Source organism: Nuphar pumila, chromosome 4 (genome assembly GCF_984573655.1).
Source record: "Nuphar pumila chromosome 4, dmNupPumi1.hap1.1, whole genome shotgun sequence".
Taxonomy (NCBI): Eukaryota; Viridiplantae; Streptophyta; class Magnoliopsida; order Nymphaeales; family Nymphaeaceae; genus Nuphar; species Nuphar pumila.
This window is the reverse complement of record NC_143252.1, coordinates 12209218-12235166: the sequence shown is the minus strand read 5'-3', so window position 1 is coordinate 12235166 and position 25949 is coordinate 12209218. Positions and strand designations below refer to the sequence as shown.

The 25949-nt window shown below is 34.5% G+C and overlaps 1 protein-coding gene across 1 annotated transcript in view; it reads left to right on the top strand.

Annotated features, from left to right (window-relative positions):
• The window catches only part of LOC149839394 (mitochondrial 28S ribosomal protein S29-like protein), a 43778-nt gene extending 31263 nt beyond the window's left edge, over positions 1–12515 (top strand). Inside the window, exons 6-8 of the mRNA XM_090002518.1 lie at positions 1852–2024; positions 11777–11919; positions 12083–12515. Of these exons, the coding sequence (XP_089858644.1) occupies positions 1852–2024; positions 11777–11885 (282 nt within the window). The 3' untranslated portion in view covers positions 11886–11919; positions 12083–12515. The remainder of the gene's footprint in view (positions 1–1851; positions 2025–11776; positions 11920–12082) is intronic.
• Positions 12516–25949: the final 13434 nt, after the last annotated feature.

Genomic DNA, 25949 nt, shown 5'->3' with positions numbered 1-25949 from the left:
TGCATTTCTGAGTAAAACTCCTCAATAGAGTTGTTCCCTTGCCTCATAGATATGACCTCTTGCGTAAGTTGGTAGTGCTTTGCCCAATTTTCTTGGTTGTAAACTTACTTCGGATAATCCCAAGTCTCGTTAGCTTCTTGGAACTTAGATAAGTTCATGGCTATTCTTTGCTCTATTGAGCCCAATATCCATGTCTTTATCTTCACATTGTTTACTAATTCATTCAATAAACTGGCATAAATTGGGTTTGTGTTCTTTGGTTTGGTTTTTTAGCCACCAAGACCTTTTCCAACTATAACTGCAGACATGAAATCTGCCCAGTAGGCATAGTTCTTCCCATTCAGCTTTACGGTAACAAGTTGGATTCCTTCATCTTACACCACAACCCCCAACCTACAATATGCATGCTGCACACAACTGCAAACACACCAAACAGCACCCAAAAATAGCAGAAAAGAGGACAAATATGCTGTAAGGAGCAGTCTCATGGCAAGCAAGTAATGTGCCAAGATGCAAGAACTCAAAGCAAACAATCGGCTATCCTGCCAATGTCCAAAATCCAAGGATGGAGACTTGAAAACAGAGAATATACTTCAGCTTCCACACTCAGAACACAAAACATGAATTAATGATTAAATATGTTCAGCAGAGAATCAATACACAACTTCAAACCCAAACAACCCACTACCCTACTGATACCGAAAATGCAATGGTCGGAACTCTTAAACAGTGGATTCACTTCAGATTTCATGCACAGCATCCAAATCATGCATTAAACATATTCGACAGTCAAACTAAACTTGCATTAACACATTCCATTCTCAAATCTGATAAACGTAAAGAATGGAAAACCTTTCTACTGCCGACACATCTACCAAGCTTCTAACATAAAAGCGACCAGAATCAATCTTAGCACGACCAATGAAAACCACTGATAAGATCAGTATGAACATATTTCTCAAGACTGAACCAAAAATGCATGTTACCTGAAAATATTTGTAAAATCGCCCAAAAATCCAATACTTGGTCGATGATGCTGATTTTTGACTTGTAATTTCACTAAAATCAGATGCTATCAGATTACACCTCTGAACCACAGAAATCTGAATGGCCATATAGGCGATGCTGACATCAGCACCTCAGTTTGCATGCAGTCTGGGAACAACAAGAATGAAGGTTCTCTTCAACACTAAGATCTTTCCAATCTCCTCCTGGTGGCTCTGATACCATCTTCAAGTTAGCATCCACAAGAAGGAGATGATGAAAGGGGGAATGCAAGAAACGATGAAGAAGAAACTTCATTACTAGGAAAATTGAGAATATTAGGGGACAACATCCCCTACAGGACAAAACAAAGATAGCCACTAACACCCTGAGAGATTACAGATATACCCCTTATAAATATAAATATGTACACACCAGTAAAGGGCACAAAAGGCTAGTGTTACACATGCTACAATTATATTACACTATTCAACATACATAAATACCCCTAAAGAATAACAATATATACACTTAGTGGGGGTAGTACAAATAGCTAGTGATACGCATGATGCTACTATATTACACTGTTTAACAGTTTTCTATTGGCAGCAGGCTGCATTCGTAGTGTCTTTTAGTCCTGGAACTTCTAGGATTTAATGTGCGCTTGCTGGATGTGGTATTGCATCAGATTTTGTTACTGTTATCTTGCAACTAGTTATTGCACTGTGTTCCATAGCTTTAGTTGTGGATTGATTTTTGTTGCCTTATGATAAATATGACTGTACTAAAGGCCACTTATTGATGTTTTTATAATTTTTTTCTTGAAACAATCAATCTTATTTTTCCTACAACACTGTCTTTTATCAGGTAAATGCTTTTCGCTCTATGATGCATGACGACATGATGGTGGGTGCTTTTTCCCATTCCACAGCAGTAGGCAAACTGCGGAAAGACTTGCCAGATGTTCCACTGGATGCACGTATCTTCTTTCCACGTTACAACTTGGATGAAGCTGCTGTTGTTTGTTCATATTATCACAGGTATATGCCAGTTTCCTTGTTTAGCTATATATCTTCTTCCAGAGTAGAAAGTTAATTTTTTTGTGCTGGCTGTGCTCATTTCTGTTTGTGATATGTATATTAGAATGTCTTTCATGTTCCAGCTAAGATAAATACTCATATTCTGTTTCTGCTTGTATATCAATTATGCTGATACTGTTGTTCTTCAGCATCCTTACCCTGACACTTGTCTGAGGAAGTTCTGTCATGTCAACTTTTCACTACTGTGGTTGCATGTCTCATTGAGCTTGGAACTGTTTACATTGAGAATGTTTTATTTTATAATTGATAGGTGTTGCTGTTGCCACCCAGATATATTTGGGTGTTGTTTTTCTGTAATCATGACAAAAAAACTTTAACCAATGTTCAGTTCCAATCATAGTTTTAAAACTTGTCACTCGGCTCGTTTTTGAGTGAGCCGTGACTCAGCCGGGTCAACTCGGTGACTCCACCGGGTCATATTATCTTTATATTTTATATAAATATATAAATATATGTATATACTATATATATTTTATAGTATTTTATCAATATATTATATATAATATGCATTATATGATATTTTTATAATATATTTAATATATAATTTTATTAATATATGTATAACCATATTTTCATACATAATATTTATATTATATTTCATAATATATATATATATATATATATATATATATATATGTATATGCAGGATTTTGGGATGAAGGCGTAGTTGTTGTTGTTGTTGTTGTTGTATATGTATATGCAGGACTCGCCCATGACTCGGCTGACTCGTCCATGACTGGCTGGGTCAACTCGGTGACTAGGCCGAGTTTTGTACAAAACAAGTTTGAACTCGTTTTTGACCCAGTGACTGGGCGATCCGGGCTGAGTCAACCGAGTCACTGGGTTGACCCGGCGAGTTTTTAAACTATGGTTCCAATACAGAAGTTTTCCTAGCACTTTGGTTTGCAGTTTGTGGTATTGCATACCAGGATTTTATCCATATCCCCATGTTGGTTCATTGATCTTAGCTTCTTTGCTATTCATTGAAGATGGAAATGTAACACTTGCATCATATAGAGGCACGCAAACAAGAAAGCCAGGATTTTGCACACAACATTACAAGATGGTGGGATGTTTTTAAGAATATGTCAAGGAGAAATTTTAGACAACAGTGGACTGGTGGTTGTTGTAATGAAATTGAGCGGAAAACAAACCATAATGTGTATAAGCACAAGAACAAGTCCTACATGGGACAATACAAATGCCAAAGACAATACAAAAGTATCTACATGCATGCAATGACTACAAAGAGCCTAAATGTTCACAAACACAAGTCCACCAAAGGACAATACACAAGCCAATTAATGACAAATACATGAGATCATAAGAGGCACCAAAGCGCATATATAAAAGAACACAAAAAACATAAAAAATAATAATCTTTATTGAGATAGAATGCTTAGGAAAGCATTACATCTAAGAGGACCCATATAGCAGTTGGGAAAGATCCCAACAACTAGAAATATAGCTGTTGGAGATTTTCAACAGCTATATTCACTAAAAGACAAAACTGAATATAGCTGTTGGAGATTCCCAACAGCTATATTGATTAAAAGACAAAACTACCCTTTTCAAAAGTGCAAAGAGCAAAATAAACATACAATAAAAAAGAGCGAAGTTCTGCCCCTAAAGGGCAGAGCCTATTACATGTACAAAATTACCACAATAGCCCTAATGGGTATTACCTACTACAAAGGAAAGAAAAACAATTTAAAATTATATAATATATATACATATACACTCGTATAAGAATATATACACTCATATATATATATATATACATTTTAACACTCTCCCTCAAACTTACAGTGTGATTCCCGAAAGTTTGAAAATATAAAACAAAGGAAATAATTCAAGTTTTCATTGATAATCTTCACCAAATGCCTTCATCAACTATCTCTATCTTTATGATATGTTGTATCATAAACAAAATTTCTTTGTCAACCCATATCATCTTTAAGAACCTGTAGAGAGAACAAAACAGAGGTTTCAACTACACAAAAGAAGATATCCTAACTAAATAGATTTAAAAGAAAACGTTTTAACACAACAGTTAAAAACTAGTTATAAGTTATATGTATATAGTTTCAAAATAAATATATTTTGAACAAGAATATATATATATATATATATATATATATATATATATATATATATATATAATGGAGAGAGGATGGTTAAGTTACATAACAAAACGTAAAGGTACTATGAACCACTGTCACCGCTATCGGTGATATTTTGAAAATATCGTGAGAAATACCAATATTTTAAGGTAACCAATATTAAAGGTAATATCTTGTGATATTTTCAAAATATCGCCAAAACACAATATCACGATATTATCATGATATTATTGCGATAATATCTTGATATTTTTTGGGAAAAAACTCTTTTTTTTTTAAAGTTTGCATTTCCTATTTTTTTGTTTCTTTTATATTTTAAAACCTTTAAAACATGTTTCTTTATATTTTTAAAAGAAAAATAATGCAAAACTTATTATTTTCTTAGCTTTTTTGTTGTTATTTATATTTTTTTCAATTTTTAAACTCCCAAGATATTCTCTAGATTTATCAACTTTTGAAAATATCTCTGAGAAATACCCTCACCGAGAATTTACCTTTAACAATACAGGTGACTGCTATAAACTAAACAATTTTAAAAGCGAGTTAGATATGCACCTTAATCAATAATTTAAATTTTTTAGAAATATTAGCAATAATTCAAACACGATACAATAACCATTTAAGATAGACACAAGGAATATACTTCAAAATCATTTTTTAAGAATTTCTTGTTTAGACAATCATAACCATAAAAACAACATATTTTCTTAAGAAAACATAAATTCTGAACATAGTAGAATTTTGATCAAAAAATGAGTGTAGCTGAGATGCGGATGCTTAGATGGATGTGTGGAAATACAATAAAAGATAAGATTCGGAACGAAGAGATACGTAAGAAGGTAGGTGTTGCACCCATTGAAAATAAGATGCGAGAGAATCGTTTACGGTGGTTTGGACATATTCGGCGAAGGCCTAATGATGATCCAGTTAGAAGGTTGGAGAAATGGGAAAATATATTAGTTAAAAGAGGTCGGGGTAGGCCTAGGAAGACTTGGATGGAGATGATAGGAAAGGATATGAATGCTTTGAACCTCACCGAGGACATGGCGTTGGATAGAAATGATTGGAGGAAAAGGATTCATGTGGAAGACCCAAAATGAATTTCTTTTTTGGTTCATATCGCTGACCCCAATTGTTTTGGGATGAAGGCGTAGTTGTTGTTGTTGTTGTTGTTGAAAGTTCAAAAGGCAAGCACATATTAGACATAAAATAAAAATAAGATATAAACAATTTTGCATTAATGTCCCAAAGGCTTAGGTAAACATTTCAAATAAAGATACAACTCCTTAGTCCTTAGTTATACTACGCAAAACACGACAACATGTATATTAAATGTAAGAGCTCAAAGGAGCTCACAAAAAGAGGAAGAATTAATTAAATTCATACAAAAAAATGCAAGATAACCATCATGGAACAAATCTAAATATCCTCAATATGCAATTAAAGCATATTTAACGCACGTAATAATGCATGATAACCCAATAAGGTTCATATACAAGAGACAAAAGAGTAACTCACATAACCCAAATATGGGTTCAAGCCAGAGTTACCGAAAGCGCCTAGGCGTATGGGGAAGCGTTCTTCCCCGATACGCGCTTCGGCAGCGCGAAACGTCGCGCTTCCGAAACGCGTGGGGAAGCGTCCCCCTATTTTGGGAAGCACGCTTCCTTCACGCTTTCCCCTCGCTTCCCCATTTTTTTCATTTTTTTCGCTTCCCCCTCGCTTCCGGTTTGCTTCCTAGTTCGCTTCCTAGGTCGCTTTCGAGACGGTTCGTAATTTTCTTCTAAGTGGTCCCACACTTCCCCGCTTCCTAAATTTTTGAAAGTGCCTCGCTTCTCGCTCCCGCTTCCTCGACTGGTAACTCTGGTTCAAGCACAAAAACCACTAAGGACCAAGAGGACACACATAAAAATAATAATTTTATTAAGAAGAGAATGCATACAAAATTCATGTAAATTTTTCAAGGGATAACTATTTTCCATACAAGGACAAAAAAGGTAGTGGAAAAGATTAGGAAATACATGAAGAGATTTTAAAAATCCCACATACAACAAATCATAACAAGATAAATGATATTTGCAAATCTCAACAATAGTTTGCTCACGACAAGCAATCACTTCTTTGACCTCCAACTCAACATCCTCAAAATTCAGTGTATCAGCGCATAAGACAAAAGATGAAATACAAATGTCAGCAATAACCATACCAATGACCATGTACCAACAATACCGACTGTCTAAACTGACAATAAATACCAGCTACAACCACAAGAGGTGCACATCCTTTACCTCACAAATGGTTGTAAAATTGCAATCAATACTATCAACTACAATGAGTGCACATAACTCACCACAACCATGGTTGTAAAAACTGCTAAAACAAAATCTCTTATTTAACAAAAAAAGTCACTCAAATAAGAGGGAAGAGTGGAGAAACAAGATAGACAAAAATACTTTAATAAAGACAAACTGATGTCAATAAGCAAGAAGATTTGAAAGCAGTATTTAAATCAAGGTAAAAGCAATAAATTTTGCAATATTATGAGATTTAATCCATAATGACCAACATGATCACAAGCAAATAACAATTGAGCCATCACTAACAAAGATCGATACAAGCATCCAATAAACAACTAGGGTCAAAAAGTAATTGAGTGATACAACTCACTTATTGAACCAGCGGTCAATCAACTGTCAGTCAAAGCCAAAACAAGTGCCAATATGACACTCATAAACTTGGAAATCTATACTGACAAGAAGATAGAGATGCACACATAACTCACCCCAATAGCTAACTTTGCCTCCACAACACCAAGGTGCACAAAACTTACCTAAAAAAGGTTGAATAATAATAATTGATGTATCGAATAGAAAAATAATGGTCTAATTATAGCCAAAAGGCAACAAGAAAAACCTCAAAAAACACTTTCAAAAAGAGGTTATAAACAAGGGCCGATATGTCAATCATATGAAAAGATGCAAACAAGTCACTAAAAACCTCTTGAGGCCACATATAAGACATACAAAAATATGCATCAAAAGTTCAAAAAACATAAAGCCTTATAAGGAATGCAATGAGATAGTAATTCAAGAGGAAAATAGCCAATACTGAAATAATCACAATGCCACTAAGGCAAGAACATACAATACTTAAAATATTAATTTTATTAATTCTCACAAATCCACATTCAAGATCACTAAGGGCATAAACACATGTCTATAAGGCAAGAAAATATAAGCTACTAAGGGTGAGAAAGCTTACTTTTAAAAAAAAATATTATTTCATTAAGCTCACAATAATGCACAAATAATGCATAAAGAAAGATATTATAACATCTAAAGAACAATATGATCCTATAGATCTAATGCATGTGAGGAATCAAGGAGCCTTCGATCATAAGCAAAAGTCCACCCAAAACCAAAAGTGGACAAGCACAAAAGTGGTCACTATGAACACACCCATAAGTCCCACAAAAGGGATACACACAAAGAAGACTCAAATAAAATAACATTTTATTGATCCCTCAAATCATGCAAGCAGCATTATGCTTAAATTCTCATGTGATGTAAAAATATGTAAGATAATGTTTACTAAAGAGCCATAAAACCAAGAAATAACACAATCACAAGGCACAAATGCCACTAAGGTCTCCAAAGAGAACCCTCACAAAAACCTTTACAATAAATATTTTTATTAATGATTATGATGCATTAAGCATATATGGCACAAATCATTCAAGTGCAATGAGTGCACTCACAATAAACACCTCTCAAGAAGCAAGAACACAAGCCATAAATGGGCACAACAAGAGAGCACACAATAACATAAATAATTTTTATAATAATTTTTTTAAATGCATATTTAGAATGCAATCATAAATCTCATAGAAGAGTTCAACATAAATACCACAAGTTTCTAAGTCACGCTCACAAAGAATTGCCTCAACAAAAGGTCACAACCCTAAAAAACGAAAAGACATGAATTTGAAGTTATACATAAAGACGTTTTGATTTTATAACTACGAAGTGCTCGAATAAAGTATCTAAGTGCCAAAAACACATGCTCAAGAATACTAGTTCATATACATACATATTAAATACATATTAAATAGAGTTCAAAAACCTAAGTTTCAAACTGGATCTCATAAAAGCATACTCATGTATAAATATCATTTCACAAAATCAAATAAATATTATAAATCTTATAAAACATTTAATAAAGATTTTTTAAATAAATCTGACAATAAATTTGAAAATCATTTAAAGGTTTAGCTTTAAAAAATAACAAATAATTTTTCAAAGATAGGAAAAATGAGTGCTTTCTCATGCATAATACATGAAATAGACAACTCAAAAATAATTATATAAAGATTTAAGATACATACCGAGTCAAGATCTCCCTTGAATCCAAGCCATACATTGATCGCGATTCCTTCACGAAGCACGAACTCGAACCAAAGCGTCCCAAGATCCAAAGAGGCAAAATAATAAGAAAATTTTCTTGGCTCTGATACCATGTAATGAAATCAAGCGAAAAGCAAACCATAATGTGCATGCACAAGAACAAGTCCTACAAGAGACAATACAAATGCCAAAGGCAATGCAAAAGCACCTAAGTGCATTCAATGACTATAAAGATCCTAAATGTACACAAACACAAGTCCACAAAGGGACAATACACAGGCCAATCAATGGCAAATACATGAGATCATAAGAGGCACCAAAGAACATACACAAAAGAACACAAAAAACTTAAAAAAAAGCTTTATTGAGATAGAATGCTCAGGAAAGCTATTACATCTAATGGGACAAGAGGTCCCTATTTATATACAAACAAGAGGGCCAAGAGGAACCGTATAGCTGTTGAGAAAGGCTCCAACAGCTAGAAAATATAGCTGTTGGAGATTTTCAAAAGCTATATTCACTAAAAGACAAAACTGTATAGTTGTTGGAGATTCCCAACAGCTATATTGACTAAAAGACAAAACTTCCCTTCGCAAAAGTGTAAAGGACAAAATAAAAAAGGTCAGTTCTGCCCCTAAAGGTCAGAGTCTATTACATGTACAAAGATACCATTCTGACCCTAATGGGCAGAGCCTATTACATGTACAAAATTACCAAAATACCCCTAAAGGGTATTTACCTATTACAAAGGGAAGAAAAACAATTTAAAATTCTATAATATATACATATATACTCATATAAGAATTTATACACTCATATATGAATCAATACATTTTAACAGTTGTCACATCAGCATGATTGGTAGCTGTATATCCTGTGAACTAAGATGAACAAAAGGTGAATGGAACAACTTTTGGTTTGGACATTTGAATATATGGAATGGTAATCATGGAAGTAGCTGCAGGAATGCAAGAATGCTATGTTGACTTTGACTCTTGAGTAAACCATGTAATTTCACATCCCGAAAAATGCAAGAAAGAAGAAGTCCTGTTGATAATCATAATATGAACATGAGAGGCATTTACATAAGGAGTTAAAGGTGAATCAAGAACTTCACCTAACGAATGGACTGGAACACATGGTTAAGAAGTCGTGCAAGAGATATGAACTATAACATATCCAGTCAAGTCAAATCGTAAATCATGCAGCTTCACAAACACTAAACTACAAAAATGCAAGAAGAAGCTGTGTCCTATAGCGGATTACCAACTTGTAAAATGAAGCAGATTTTTTACACAATGAGATGAAAAGGACAGTTAAGACCTAAACCTAGCAGGAGATCAAGAACACTCTTAGGAACATAAATTAAATCATACTCATAATTAATTATGTCCACATGTATGTGGCCAATATGAGAACAAATCAGAGAGACAAAGAATAATAGCAGCTAAGAGTTTGTCATGGTATAAGTGAAGGCAAGGAGACACATGGTAATCTCAGCATGAGAAAGACCCTTGATACTTTGCTGCTGCTGCGCTGGATGCCCCAGATTGTTAGTCCTGCAGTGTAAGTTTGGAACAGGACTTGAGAGTTGCGCTGCAAGCTATTGAGTTCATGAAATGTAATTGAAACTTGATTGTTCAGTATGTTTGTCGTACTCAACCATCAGGTTGACTAATTTTTGAGTCTTAGTTATTCAAATGCAAGGGTAGGATTAAATGAAACATGTGAAATGGAAAGATAGCAAGGGGGGATCAATGAAACATGAAATGACAGTATGAACATATTTACTTTGATTCATAGATGACAGCTATCATCTTATGCAGAAACGGAAATAACAGAACAGCCATGTGTAAGGGAGTCATTGAGGTTGATAAAAAAAAGATGCCCTTAATCCAAAGCTGGGCATTTTACTAGATATTGAGATACCAAAGAAATTAGAACAGAGGCTGGTACTGAAAGGATTTAGATCATGTTAACTGAGTCTGGCTTCATCTGAATAATCCAACCCAATTAGGAGAAATCTGAGTCCACCTGCTACACTTATGAACGGTTTCATTCTGTATAACTGCTTCATGGCAAGATGCTTGCGTGTGATTTAACTGTGTATTTATGAACTGCATGAGTACACATGTAGTGTTTGCTTTTGTTAATGCATGCTTGTCTACTTATACCAAAATCTGTTGCTTGGACAAGTGAGATCACATAAAAGATATATGCATTACTTCAACATATATCTGAAATAAAGTGAATAATAATCACAATGAAATGCCACCAAGGGGCTACAAGAGATCGCAAACACACAAAACCCACTATTAGGTCAAATACAATCTCACAAAGGAGTTGCACAAGAACACAATCTCACAAGAACACAATGAAAAATAAATATCTTTTATAACACCACAAATATGCTTGTGAAAAGCATAAGGAAATACAAGAGGAAGGAGCTCTCTTTATAGCCATACAAGGCAAGAGAGGAGGCAGTCCAACAGTCGTTGGGCTGCCTCCAACAGTCATGTTGACTGTTTTGCAAAAAGACAAAAAGAAAAAAGAAAATTAAGAACTATACAGCCCCTACTAGGCTGTATTTATTACGTGTATTAAAAAGACCAAAATGCCCCTGACATACTCTCTCTCTCTCTCTCTCTATATATATATATATATATATATATATATATATATATATATATATATCGATACATTGTTTTTTTAACAATATCTGATTCCAAGTTCTGGATGACATCTATAATTGCATGTGCATCATGAATGACTTGAACTATGGTTCAAATGTATAAATTCTTGATGGACATGTGCTTTATGAAGTAAAAGTTTGCACGATACATATCATCCTAACATTTTATGGTCCGTTAAAAAAATATATGCATTAAATAATGCCTGGAACTTTTAATCTATCCTAATGCATGGGATATCCTATGGAGTTTATCTCCAGCATGAATAAGCTTATAACTTAAAACTGGACAGTGATATAGAAAATGGATTCTGGAACCAAGTGCACATGTTTCAGAAAGCATATTATATTTTGTGTTTATTCATCTCGTTCACTTAGTCATTGAAGACTATTTCACCCAATGATCTGGTCATGTCTATAATCTTTGGTATGATAATCCACATAATGTTCTTTTTGACTTGCATTGCTCTTTGGCAGGCAGCGGCTCATCCGCCGTGATGGATTATCAGAGGAGAAATGGAAGAAAATATATTACTTAACAAATGGAAATGGTGCAGAAATGAGGTGGTTGGTCCCCTTTATGTAGGAACTGATGTTCACAATTTTAGAGTTCAAGAAAGGTGACATGTTCCTCTTTTACAACTATATATGTGTGTGTGTGTGTGTTTTGCAGCCATTTTTTTTTTGTTAAAAAATTGACACAGCGAGCAGGACAAACTAAGTTTATACTTAAAACTTTTCATCATCAGATGTAATAATATCATCTATTATTATTTTTCGCAGATGTGTCACCATCTTGTCAGTATTTGGGCCTTTTCAGAACTCTCTGGTGGTTGGAAGGCTTGGCATTCAGAGATGCAATGGGTTTTTTTATCTTTAGGTTGCATCCTATAGCAGATAAATTTTGTCAATTTCTGTGTTCTAATCATAAAGCTTCAACTCTTCTTTGCCACCTTCAGACGTTCCTTGTGCTGTCGTCAATTTCTCAGATCACTCAAACTTGAAGATGTTGAAACTGTTGCTGCTCAATGGTTAATCAACCAACTGGAGAACTTAATTTTGTATTTTGATTATTTTTGCTTTTGATAATCAAGCTGGATATGCCCTTGATGTTATGTGACCCGGTGATCATTTGGTTAGGGAGGTGTCACTCTAGCAGATCCAGCTATCTTGTTTGACTCATTCTTCAATAAATTTAACTTGCATGTTATTGCTAGTATGGTTGTAAATTAACGTTTTTATGCAGTATTCCCCGCAAATGAGGCCTCAACTGATGGTATTAATGTGCTGTTCCAACAGCCTAAACTTTGTGAGATAATTTTTTTTCTCTTATCGAAGGGTGGAAATATCTAATCGTAATAGAATGTTTTTGTTTAGTCGAGTGTCCAACTTTACCCTTTAATCATTTTCCATTGGATGTGAGTCCTCCGTTTGTCTGTCACAGGGATACCCCAACACATCTCGAGGCGTGGTTAGGCGATCAGGTAGAGTACTTTACAAATCACAAAACACAGAAAATCGCTGAAAATTCCTAACATGTGCAGCGATTTTGTGTAAAACACAAACACATAAAATCACTACATGCCCAGCGATTTTCTGTGTTTTGTGTGACCGGAGTACTTTGTAAAGTACTCAGTTTCATACTATTTGTGTCCCATGTCCTTGTGACATAGCCGTGATGTGTCGAAGTAGTCATGTTTGACGTATATTTGGATATAATGGGTTCGTTCCGTCTTGGACATAATCGTTTTGCATTGTGTTTGAATCAAGCGAGGATTCAAAGCTATGCAATAATTCAAAGTAAGATATTTGCACATACCTATTAGCTTGTTGAGGGATGCTAAAACAATGGTTAAATGCCCAATTACAAATGTCAATCACTTTATGTTTTTTAAATCAGGAAGACTGCAAGCATAGACATCATTTTAGAGTGTCATCCGGAGAATAAAAGTTGGTGCAACATGTAATTACAAAGTAGAGAGTGCTAAAAGTGTGCAGTCTGCTCGATTAAAAATCGCCTTGGTGAGATAATTATAGAAATCAACAATATGCTGCTTCCTGTTGATGCATAAAGCACCCAGTGTTTCGAATCTCTCCGATGGCATGATAGAAACATTTGCAAGCAGTACAAAAAAGAGAACTACTTGGATGTGGACTCTACTAACAGTTTTAGTGATGATTCTGTAACATGATGGGGTCATTTTAAGCGTTCTCTCGCTTCAAGGAGAATGTAGGGTTATGTTCTACTGCTGAGCTGAACAGTTTTTGGGGAAATTGGTCTGAAGTTGGTTCAACATTCAAATTTACTGACATGACAATTTTTGGACGTTGGTCGTGTAATTTTTTGGGAATGACTTGGTTGAATCATGCACCACAATCGAGCTCAAACTCAGAGAGGGCTACTACTCGGTCTGCTACTGGAAAAAACAGAAAAAGAGAAGTTAGATGACAGCTTTTCTTGTTGAGGATAAATTTATGAACAATTTCATGTTTGTGAAGAGATCATTTTTTACTCTCTCTCTCTCTCTCATATTTTGTTTACTTTTTTGTGTATTGTCAAAGGTTTAGATAACCAAGTATAAATTGGAAAGTGATAAGACCCATATAATACCAAATCAGTATCCTCCACTGATTGCACATCCTATCCAAGGTTTTGCCCCTTTTGAGCCCCTTTTCACCAGTTCTTGTAACCATTGTTCATATACGATAAATGGAACTTGAATGCAACTTTAGCATGTCATAGAGTTTTACCATGAAGTAGACACTAAGTATGATGCATTTCAAGGATGAGGGACAGCTTATCAAATGTTCTATTGCCTCGTCCATTATCTGCACAATCAATGCAAATCATAGACATAACCTCGCCCAATTAAAGACTGATTTTTTTTTCTGATTCATTAGATGGACTTACCTCACTAGCCAACTGATCATAGACAGTTAACTCGAACACCTTACTGCTTTCATCTGTAGGGTTGCCTTCTCCAACCTCATTTAAGATTTGTGATATTGGCATTGACCGTATGACAAAATTAAACATTTGATTCCTTATATCTATGCAAACTAAAAAAAATACCTTAGATTTGCTCATGCGTATCATGCATGTTTCATGTGAATTTACATGATTTATGGCATACAAATAATGATTTTTTTTTTTTTATCATGCATTGAACAAGTTCTCTAATTAAAGTGGTCTTTTATTTGTTATAGGTAAATGAAGATGGTGTTGACCCTTGTCTTTTGCTGGGCTTTTTGATCTGCAATGTGTGATGATGAAGCTAGAAGAAATGATAAGAAGTGTGAAGTTGGGGTGCAGTTTAATTTGGTTATGTTTTTGTACTTAGTACGTATTTATAGTTGGAATTTGATCCTATTTGAGAGTGTTGTTGTATGCATAACTTTTAAATACATGTATATGCAGTATGAAACAAGTTTGGGATTTGAGTATGCGCAACTTTTACATATATGTATGTTATATATGTGTAGTATTAAGCAGGTTTGGTATTAAGCAGTTGCGCATATGGAATTCAGAAGCACAGTATGACATTCCATTCAAAAAATACAAAACACTTCTAAATTAAATTTGCATGACTGCTTCACAAGCATTCTTTGCACAATATGACATGCCATTCAGAGAAACAGATGGTGGTGTCTCACCATGGTACCTTTCAGACTCTAGATATTTAGGTGAAGGGTAAAAACTAAATAACTTGGCAGGTTCCAAGCAGGTGATTCCTTTGTTTGATCAATGAACTTGAATTGATTTGCATTTGACTTCCTTTTATGTTCAATTTCTGTAGATACACACCTGGATGAGTAATGGTTTACTGGACCATAAGAAATTATATTAGAAATTTTTGTATAGAGCCAAAGAACCCAAATTCATTAAAACACTGGAACATTTTTTTTTATGAAGCACCCATCATCTAGACTACGCTTTAAGCCTCCACAGGACCTTGTGCGGACATGATTTAGTTAGAAAGGGGAGTTGAAGGTGTTGGTGCTGAACACAAACTGATCAGTAAAGCCAAGCGTTGTTTGAGCTTGTTCTTGGTGGATTGAGGCTCAGCTCAAGCTTGAGCCAAGTTTGAATATTCACGTTGAAACTTGGTTCTATTGAGATTATCTTGGTTAATCTCCTATAGACGATAAATATGTGTTTCTAACACGAAAGAAGAGAGAAAACACACTGATCTTTAGAGGAAGAGATGCTTTTGTGTTAAGATGTGTATTAAATACTTAAATGTGTATGTGTGTGTGCTTAGACTAAATGAGCTTTCATGAGCCCAAGTTTAACAATGTGCGTGAGGTTCGGTGCAGTCCAGATATTGCCTTGCAGTTTTTTAAGTACAGCTCCTATCTGCTAGGGATGGTTCTATCATCATGCTTTGCCCGTTTGAATCATCAGTCTCAAAGATAATAAACCGTAATTGCCGTCACCTCAAGTTGAAGGGGTGATCAATGAGCTCACATTAAGATTTAAAAGAGAATAGACCAACCATAATTTATGCCAACATGTACCATCACTGCATATCATCTTGCACCTTCATTGCATAACCACTGCTACAAATCATGGTGCATGTGAAAAAAGAAAGAAGAAAAAAAGTGCATAGTTAAAGGCATTATTGAAGGACGAATTGATTAGCTTCTTCACAAGGAACTCATCTTGTCAACACTAGAATGTTTTAATGAAGCACCCATAATCTAAACTACGTTTTAAGCCTCCACAGGACCTTGTGCAGACATGATTTAGTTATTAACGGTAGTTGAAGGTGTTGGTGTTGCACACAAACTGATCCCTAAAGCCAATTGTTGTTTTAGTTCGTTCTTGGGTGCTTCATTCAATCATTCTGTTAAACCACCACAACAGTAATTGGAACAAAAAAACTTTGAACAAGTTCTGAAAAATTCTTTCATGATGAGTTCCTTGGAGGATCTTCACCAGCTCCACAAATTTTGCTACCAAAATTGCTTTATCTATTGTATCCTCTAATGATATCAGTTGCTGTAAAACCATTCCCAGATATATCCCATGACCCTGTTAGAACCAACCAAAAGAATAGGAATAACATAGCTCTTAAAAACATCAACGTAATTGAACATGATATTCATTTGAACATTATGAGCTTAAAGACAAGATAAATACACACATAACAATAACAATCCATACTGACAAGAGAGAGCATCCTCAAATAAAACAAGAAAAAAGCATGGGGTATAAACTAATCAATGATTCTGGAGTCCAATCACTCTCATTAAGAATCTTAAACCCTTTTACTATGCTGATGAAGGCCACAGTTTTTAGAAAAAGAAAGAGCAAAACCCCTAACACGAAGCCAAAATACATAATCACCCTCGCTTTTCAATTTAAATTATCTTATTTAATGGATATGCTTTCTAAGCAACCCTATATACTAGAATACCAATTAATGAGATTTGTAGGCCTCAAAACTCACCCAAAATATCATGATTTAAATTTTTTTTTTTACAAAATTTAGAAGAAAATCTTTATATAAAAACAAAAATACATCCCACAGATCCGAGGCACATCAAAGATATGGAACTCACGTTCCACCATCAAACCAACCATTCTCTCCAAATCACTGATGAAACAAAATATTTCAAACTAATAAAGAAAATTTAATAAACTTCAACTTAAGTTCACAATTTTCATCCAACTGTCCCTTTTAGAAAAAGGACACCCAATAATCCATATATCCATCATCTCCAACACTAGTCCCGCCATCACATTGCTCAGATATGTCTAAGTTTCACTACCTAAAAGTATGAAATAACGAGTGATAACCATAGTTCTCACATGAAACCTTACATATTTCAACACTATAACATAAAGCATACATTTGACAAACATCAACCTTAAAAAATGTTAAGGTACGTAAAACAATTCAAACATGCTTGTAATCACATAAGATATATAAACTAATGCATAATGCATGATGTAACTTTTATCTTTCTTATTGACGCTTATTTTTGAATGCCTAAGCATGTTACTTACAATCAATTTAGGTTTTCTCCTTACCCTACTGTAGGTATTGTTCACAGACAAAAAATCAAAATACAAGACAATCTCCAAAGGTATATTTTTTCACACATACAATTGTATTTTATTAACTTGATATGCACCTGTTGCTCGAGATACAACACCCTAGATGACCATTGATTGATATACCAATAATGCTTAATAGCTAAAGCATAAAATCACATCATTCTCGGGTCCCAATGGTGGAAAATGTCTCCTACTACCATGATCGAGGACAATGAGAAACCTATCATGCTCTTGAAAAAAAAATCATAGACTTCAATACCACCATATCTCCCACAACAACTATCCAAGTTTCCACCTTCTTAGACGAAACAAAGGAGCAAAAATTAATATACAATTTGAGTATCTTTTACATCCTTAACTTTCATAGATTTTTTTCATAAAGAACAATTTTGGATCTACAACATTCATAGCATGCACTCATTCCACATGAGCTCCATCTAGCTCAAACATGCATATCATCTCATGCATCATTTGATTGAGTTATCTTTTTTCTCGAACACAACATTGTACCCATCATGTGCCCATTGTGTCATTCATCGTATGTATCATGATAAAATTTAAACTTTGCATTCAAATGACTTTTACAAGAGATTACACCAACATACTATCTCAATATGCTTACATCTTGCTCGACAATATGTCACAAACACATCTAGTTCACCTCTTGAACTGTTTTATGCATACAAGCAAAATAATCAACTAACTTGGGACTGATAACGTAAAAACTTACCTGACATTAAAAATTCTATCATAAATTGTACAAATTGATTTAGGCTCTAATATTTTAACTGCAGGTACCTACGTATGTTAAATACATACCCTCAAAATCTCAGACCCTAACTCATTATAAATTAAGAAATCAAACTTCTAGAACTGTTTCTAATCACAACAGACTTGTCCAAATTTTATCTTTAAAAAAATTATATTATAAATTGTCTAAGAAGAATTAGATGATGAGATTTTTACTATAGGTGACTTAATATATCAGTTTCAAACCACAAAATTGCAAAATTTAATATGATTCCAACTGAGAGATAAAAATCTTGAAACACATACTATTTATGTTACTCAACAGAACATGACCCTAGAAATTACAGATTTTGGACCAACATCCATGAATTAGTGTCTCCAAACTGTACGGAGTTCAGATTCAAAATTTTAACCATGTGTTTTTCTATATCTAGACTAACACCTTAAAATTTTAGTCACAAATATTGAGTATTTTAGAAAATATGATTTTTACAAGATACTCTATCTTCGTAGACTCACTCTCAAGACATAATATCTATACCAACTTGCATATGACATATCTCTCAATCTACAACTCATCCAAGTTTGAAATTTGATATGAAACTACTTTCACATGTATTTAATATCCCTACCAAATTTCAGGATTTATGAGTTTGTGGTTTGGGAGAACCAAATTTATCTTTATGACAGTACAAATTCTAGCTTTTCAAGAAATTTCAGATAACTTCAAGAAATTCATCTAACAAAATAAAAGTACATGTACACATAAACAACATCAAAACATTTCTTACAAGCATTAAATACGATGTATATAACAAAAATTCATTACCTGACATAAATATAATACTCAAATCCAATCGTTTAATAAAAAAATGAATTTGATTTCTTCTACAATTCAAAATACTTTTTACGAAGAAAATCTTGGTTTTAAAAATTAATCCAACCTTGATCCTCTGTACTCAACCTATAAAAATAAGGTTTAATGTTTGATTGTCCTATGCTAAACCCCATACATGCCAAAAACTGTAAAATCTCATACTTTAATGCAGTTTTTGTTCGATTAAAATACCGCACATGAAAACAAATCTCAAATCATAATATAGCACAAATGAGATAGTAGATCCCTTTTCCAACACACGTGATTGTTGTCCATGGCTAAGGTACAAACTCTACGTTGAATCTAACACACTAAAAACAAGCCAAAATACGAATACGATCAACTAATGATCACCAAAAAATCATATAGTAGAAGGCTTACCTAGGCAACAACGACCCCTACAATGGCTGGCTGGAAGGCTAGTCCTCTTTTTTTCCTTGCTCTATTTCTCAACGTGGTGAATGGAGAAAAGGAGACTCAACCCATTAAATAGAGAAGGTTGAGGTTTCCTATTTCTATCCAGTTTCCTAAGTGATGCTCTCTCCTAGAAGTTCTAAAAAAATCAATCTCGTAATCTTGGTTTACCTCTTATCACTAGTTTTTTTTAAAAATTTGGATACTTCAAATGGTCCCATGCGTGGACTATAGATCCTCTTCATTTGGGTCCATGATCCAACATATAGTCCACTCCTAGGATCTAATATATTATACTAACCTCTTTTATTTTAAATAAATTATAATTGATTATAGTAAACCTACACCTTCAAATCTTTCATAATAAAAACATTCACATAAAAATCTTATTAATTCAAGAAAAAATCTCATTAATTAATTTTTTTGGTTTTAGAAAAGATTTAGTATTAAATATACATCAAAAATGAAAACTACATAGATCTTAACTACAATTGTAATATTACTATGATGCTCTAGACATAGATCCTAACTACAACAACATCAAAATAAGATTGATTCGTAGCAATTTTCTGCAAGCCAAACTTACATGATAATATGATAGTATCACAATTATTTATTATTAAATCAAACTTAATTATTTCAACTCAATTTATCATATTTTCTACCTCGCCATGTTATACAAATTCAATTTTATTAATTCCTTCTTTCAATTTTTTCATATCTATACTCAAATTCTCCAACTGTTAGTGGTAATTAAAATCCAAACAAAAAGTAATCTAAATAATTAAACTATTGTGTCTACTTACCTACTGCCATTGTCTCCTTGTGGTAATCTCTCACAAGATTGGACAACAAAGATTGCCACCTACCAGCAAATATCTAAAGCCATGGTGGAGATCATTGAAGCAGTTGTAGATGCTGAAAGGAGATTATGGAATCCCCTGATTTTTAGATTACACAAGAGAAAGCTGAAAAAGCAAATTCAGTTGCATATGTATTACTTTTAAGCAGAAAATAACCAAGATATTCATTGTCATGACACGATCAAGAGTGAAAACTAAGGACGTCTGAAAACAAGTGCATGATTTTCGCTCTCCAAAACAATGCACATCAATGACTCCATTTGCAACAACCCATCATTCTTTATGCTAATATGTCCTTTGAATAAAGGAAAACAGTGCGCCAAATTTCTGCCCAGTCATCAATCTTGTATGCAACACACAACAACATTGTTTTCATGTGAATTTCCAATATTATGCAAAAAGATCGACATGTGCAAAGGACATCTGAAAGCATGTGAGAAAAACATTCTTTATGATGCAGAAAGTCCTTGCTTTCAGATGTCAACTTAATTGGAATAAGTTTCATTTCGAGCTTTTTGGATCATTTTCTGGATTACATATTTCTATCGGATCTATACCCATTGCAAAGAACTTGTTACCACCTTTTTTTTTTACCAAAATCCAGCGTTATCATTTTAGCTGGTAAAGAACTTGTTCAAACGTGTAAAATATAGGCTCAGCAAGCCAACCACAAACTAACAAATGTTCAGCTTGGCTCATATAAGATCTTTAAGTAGTAATAAATGCAATTTACATATATTGTATATATGTTTAGATGGTTGAAATGTTTGACTTGCTAGCAATAAGTTTAGGGTTCAAATCCTACAGCTTTGAGACAATGATTTTTTATTTTATAAATGAGTCAGTTTAGTTTTGTTCAGTAGGTTTAGAGTCTAAATTATATTATTTTTAATTATATATATTTTTTTGCAAACGACCCAACTCGAACTTGCTCTCTACAAGAATGAGCCAAGCTTGAACACCCTCTCTTCAGTTCAACTCTTCTTCGTTCATTAGGGGTGTCAATGGGTCTAGTTTACCCCGACCTGTCCCGGACCAAACTCTATAGGGTCAGGGTATGGTGATAAACAAGAAGATCCAATTAAGACCTGAGTCCAATTAATACATGGATCTAGGTATAGTTTGTGAAATTTCATACCAGACCTGGGCCCAATCAGAGTTCTGATTAAGACCTGCAAATTTTAAATATAAAAATGGTAAAAAATATTATTTTACTAGGTATGGTCCGGGTCTGAGTATGCTTCTCTTATAGTGGACCCAATTAGACTTGGCACTACAACAAAGCAGTAGATTAGCGACGACCACATTCCATCGCTAATCCGTCGCTAACATGGTTAGTGACAGCGAGGCGACAATATGCTTACGTCGCGAATATTTCAATGCTAACTGGCGACAGAAATATTCCGTCGCCAGGTCCGTCGCTAATTGTGACGGAATAACGAGCGCTATATTCCGTCGCCAATCCGCCAGTACTCAACGTCGACCACCGCTTGGCGACGGATTTACTTCCGTCGCTATGCCGTCGCTATATTAATATGAATAGCGACGGATGGTTCCGTCGCTAATCCGTCGCAAACACGAAAAAAAATTAAAAAAAAATTATTTGAAAATTAATTACCGAGAACTGTACAATTTCTATTTCCTGTACAATTTATATTTCCTGTAAATAAAAAACAAACCACACAAAAAAATTCATATAACAAGAATCTACAACAATTAATCGTTCCACCTTAAAATTAAAAAGTTTAATTATTTACAATTCAACAATTACAATTAGGAAAAATAAAAAAAATAGAACTTCTTTAACATAGTCCTCTAATCATCGCCAAGATTTTGTGGGTCTTCTTGTTAATTGTCTTTATCTGTCCCTTCAGCTCCACTACCCTGATTATCGCTAGCAGCCTACACAAGAAAAGAACAGTCAGTATTGATAAACAAAATATAATAAATAAATTACACACTATATGTGATTCTATCATGTGCTCATGTGTGATCTAAGGCAATAAAAAAACTCTATATGTGATTCTATCATGCTCATATGTGCTCTAAGGCAGTCAAAAAATTGAATATGTGATTATAGCATGTTCATATGTGTTCTAAGGCATCTAAAAAAACTCTATATGTGATTCTACCATGCTCAGATGTGCTTTAAGGCAGGCAAAAAACTATATATGTGATTCGATCATGCTCGTATGTGTGCTAAGGCAGTAAAAAAATTGAATATGTGAATATAGCATGCTCATATGTGCTCTAAGGCAGGCAAAGCCAAAAATTTTATATGTGATTATATCATAAATGATATATAACATGTTCATATATGTTCCAAGGCAGTAAAAAAACTCTATATGTTATTATAGCATGCTCATATGTGTGCTAAGGCAGTCAAAAAACTGAATATGTGATTATAATATGCTCATATGTGTTCTTAGGCAGTCAAAAAACTGAATATGTGATTATAGCATGCTCATATGTGTTATAATGCAGTCAAAAAAACTTTATATGTGATTCTATCATGCTCATATGTGCTCTAAGGCAGACAAAAAGTTTTATATATATATATATATATGATTCTATCATGCTCATATCTGTGCTAAGGCAGTAAAAAAATTGAATATGTGAATATAGCATGCTCATATGTGCTCTAAGGCAGGCAAAGCCAAAAATTTTATATGTGATTCTATCATAAATGATATATAACATGTTCATATGTGTTCTAAGGCAGTTAAAAAAATGAATATGTGATTATAGCATGTTCATATGTGTTCTAAGGCATCTAAAAAAACTCTATATGTGATTCTACCATGCTCAGATGTGCTTTAAGGCAGGCAAAAAACTATATATGTGATTCAATCATGCTCGTATGTGTGCTAAGGCAGTAAAAAAATTGAATATGTGAATATAGCATGCTCATATGTGCTCTAAGGCAGTCAAAAAACTGAATATGTGATTATACCTAAGAGGGACCTGGAATCGAAGATCCCCTATCCTGAACAACGGCCTTGATCTCATTTCGGAGAAAGGGGGCGACGGTGTATTGAAAGTAGTTATTCAGTGATTCATTAATGATCTCGCGTACATCATCACCAGAAAGAATAGTCGGCTGCTTGGAGCTTATGTCGGCACAAGAAGTCGGTGAGCCGTAACTGGAAGAACCAATAACTGGTGAAGTGTTCATATTACTCCCAAACCCGAACACGCGACCTTTTTTTGGTTCACCTGCTGCAGTCACCCATGCTGTAGGATCAAATGATGGATGCTGAGCAGCGTCTTCGCCATATCGCTCTACCATCTGTTGCTCATATGCCTCCTATAAAATAATGTTTAAAGTATTCATTAATAATTAATGATAACATTATGATAACTTGCATATATATTGCAATGATTATTAATAGAATTAATACATACCGTTGTCGTTCTCGCCTTCTCTGATACGAAGACTCCCATGGTCTTCCGTTTATGTGTTTCTACAAACACATCCTTATATGGTACACTGCCTCCTTTTTCTGCTTCCTGCGAAGTTAAATGACAAAAGATTTAGTACACAAGTTTGCAACAATACTTATAAAATTAATATTATATATTGATGAGTTATCATTTTCTTTAGGTGGCTCCCAAATGTCTTAGATCCACCTGTGTGTAGATGGGCTGCGGGCATCTTCGATCGATTTTGTGAAGCCTTCGCAGAGCGATTTTTAAATGCATCTCCCGCCCACTTATCGCACATTTCATCCCAATAATCTCTCCTGATAGTAATAGGACCATGGCCCTTCCACAATAATGGATCATCTACTACAAGATTTTGGCTAGGTGAGGTCGGACCAGGGATCAACAGAGACAAGAAAAGATTTGGACGTTTCATACACAAGCTTGGTGGAAGGTTGTATGGAGTTACAAATACTGGCCAGCATGAGTATGGAGTTGATCTACCCCCAAATGGATTAAATCCATCTGTACATAGACCGAGTCTAACATTTCGCACTTCCATTGCGAAGTTCTGATGAATACGATCAAAGTGCTTCCAAGCTTCAGCGTCAACAGGATGCGTGATCTTGTTTTCATCGTGTCGAACTTTATTTGCATGCCATCTCATGTGTTTAGCTGTCTTTGAAGACATATACAATCGCTGCAATCTAGGAGTGATAGGAAAGTAGCGGAGCGACTTGTATGAAACTTCCTTTGATCTCGTGCTACCATTGCCTCTTGTCTTTGGCTTGAACCGAGTATGCCCACATGACGGGCATGATATGTCATTTTCCTGCTCCTTGAAATACAACATGCAGTGATTTGGACAAGCATCAATCTTTTTGTAACCCATACCTAGAGCGTTGACCATAACTTTCGCACGATAGAAATTTTGTGGCAATTTCTCATCTTTAGGCAACATACTCTTCACAATCATGCACAAACGGTCAAAACATGATTGACTCAAATTATACTCGGACTTCAAATTCATTAATTGAAGAACTGCAGACAAGATAGTGTGACTCTCACAACCGTTCCAAAGTGGCTCATCAATATCTCTAAGTAAATCATAAAATCTACTAGCTGCATCGTTTGGTGATTCTTCATCTACGGCAGTTCTTACATCACTAGAACTCATAGCAGAACCCAGTTCTGTTCCTGTAGCATCAAATATCAAATCCCTATATGGATTATCGTGCACCACATTCACCCGTGCATCAAAATCGTTTCTAAATTCTTCTCCATGAAACGTCCAGTTCTGATAATCACTCACAAAACCCTTCCTGTATAGGTGATGTCTAACGCCATGAGGTTCTACAAATCGATTATTCTTACAAATCTTGCAGGGACACCTAATCCGACCTGTGGGATCTACCGTACTGACACTTGCCGTTGCAAATTCAATAAAACTGTCGACACCATCCATATATTCATGCGATAACTCATTGTCCACTATCCTACGGTACATCCATTCACGGTTTGCAGTCATTCTATCGTATGATGTTACGAATAGTATCCTAACCAGTTAAAAGAGAACCATCAAAATGCTATGATGAAGAAAATATCAAATTTATCATGCAATATATGATGTCATACAATCACAAGAATTATGATGCATGCATTGATAACTTAATATTTTCATGTGCAAACTATTCATGACACGATACATTCATTTGAATCATGCTTTCAGTATACAATTTCACATGGAAGACATAATCAAATTGAAAGTAACTACATGTAAGCATGGATACAATCACATCAAACATTGCAATACATCGAAATAATTCATATCAAACAAATGTCAAACATGTACCTGCAGCAAACACACTTCAATATCCCACTAACTACTACCATGCATAGCATGGACTCCGTACTCCAAAAATAAGAACACTTCCATATTCATACATTAAAATCATGCTCAGCATGATCTCCGAACTCCAACAAAGCAATCCTAGATATCAACAACTAAGTGAGTGTGTGAACAATAAAGTGTTACATTCAATAAATTAAATAACATGTGATGCGCTTGCCTCACTTACTCACCACGGGTATTTACCCGATTTGCATTTGTTTTGTCACTTACTTACCACGGGTGGCGGGGCACAAGCGAGTTCCGTTGAGAAATCTGCACAAAAAAACAATTTTTTAAAATGAAGTCACCACGAAAAAAAACTGTTCTGACAAGGGGTCGACTCCCCTGCTGTTCCGACAGGGGGTCGA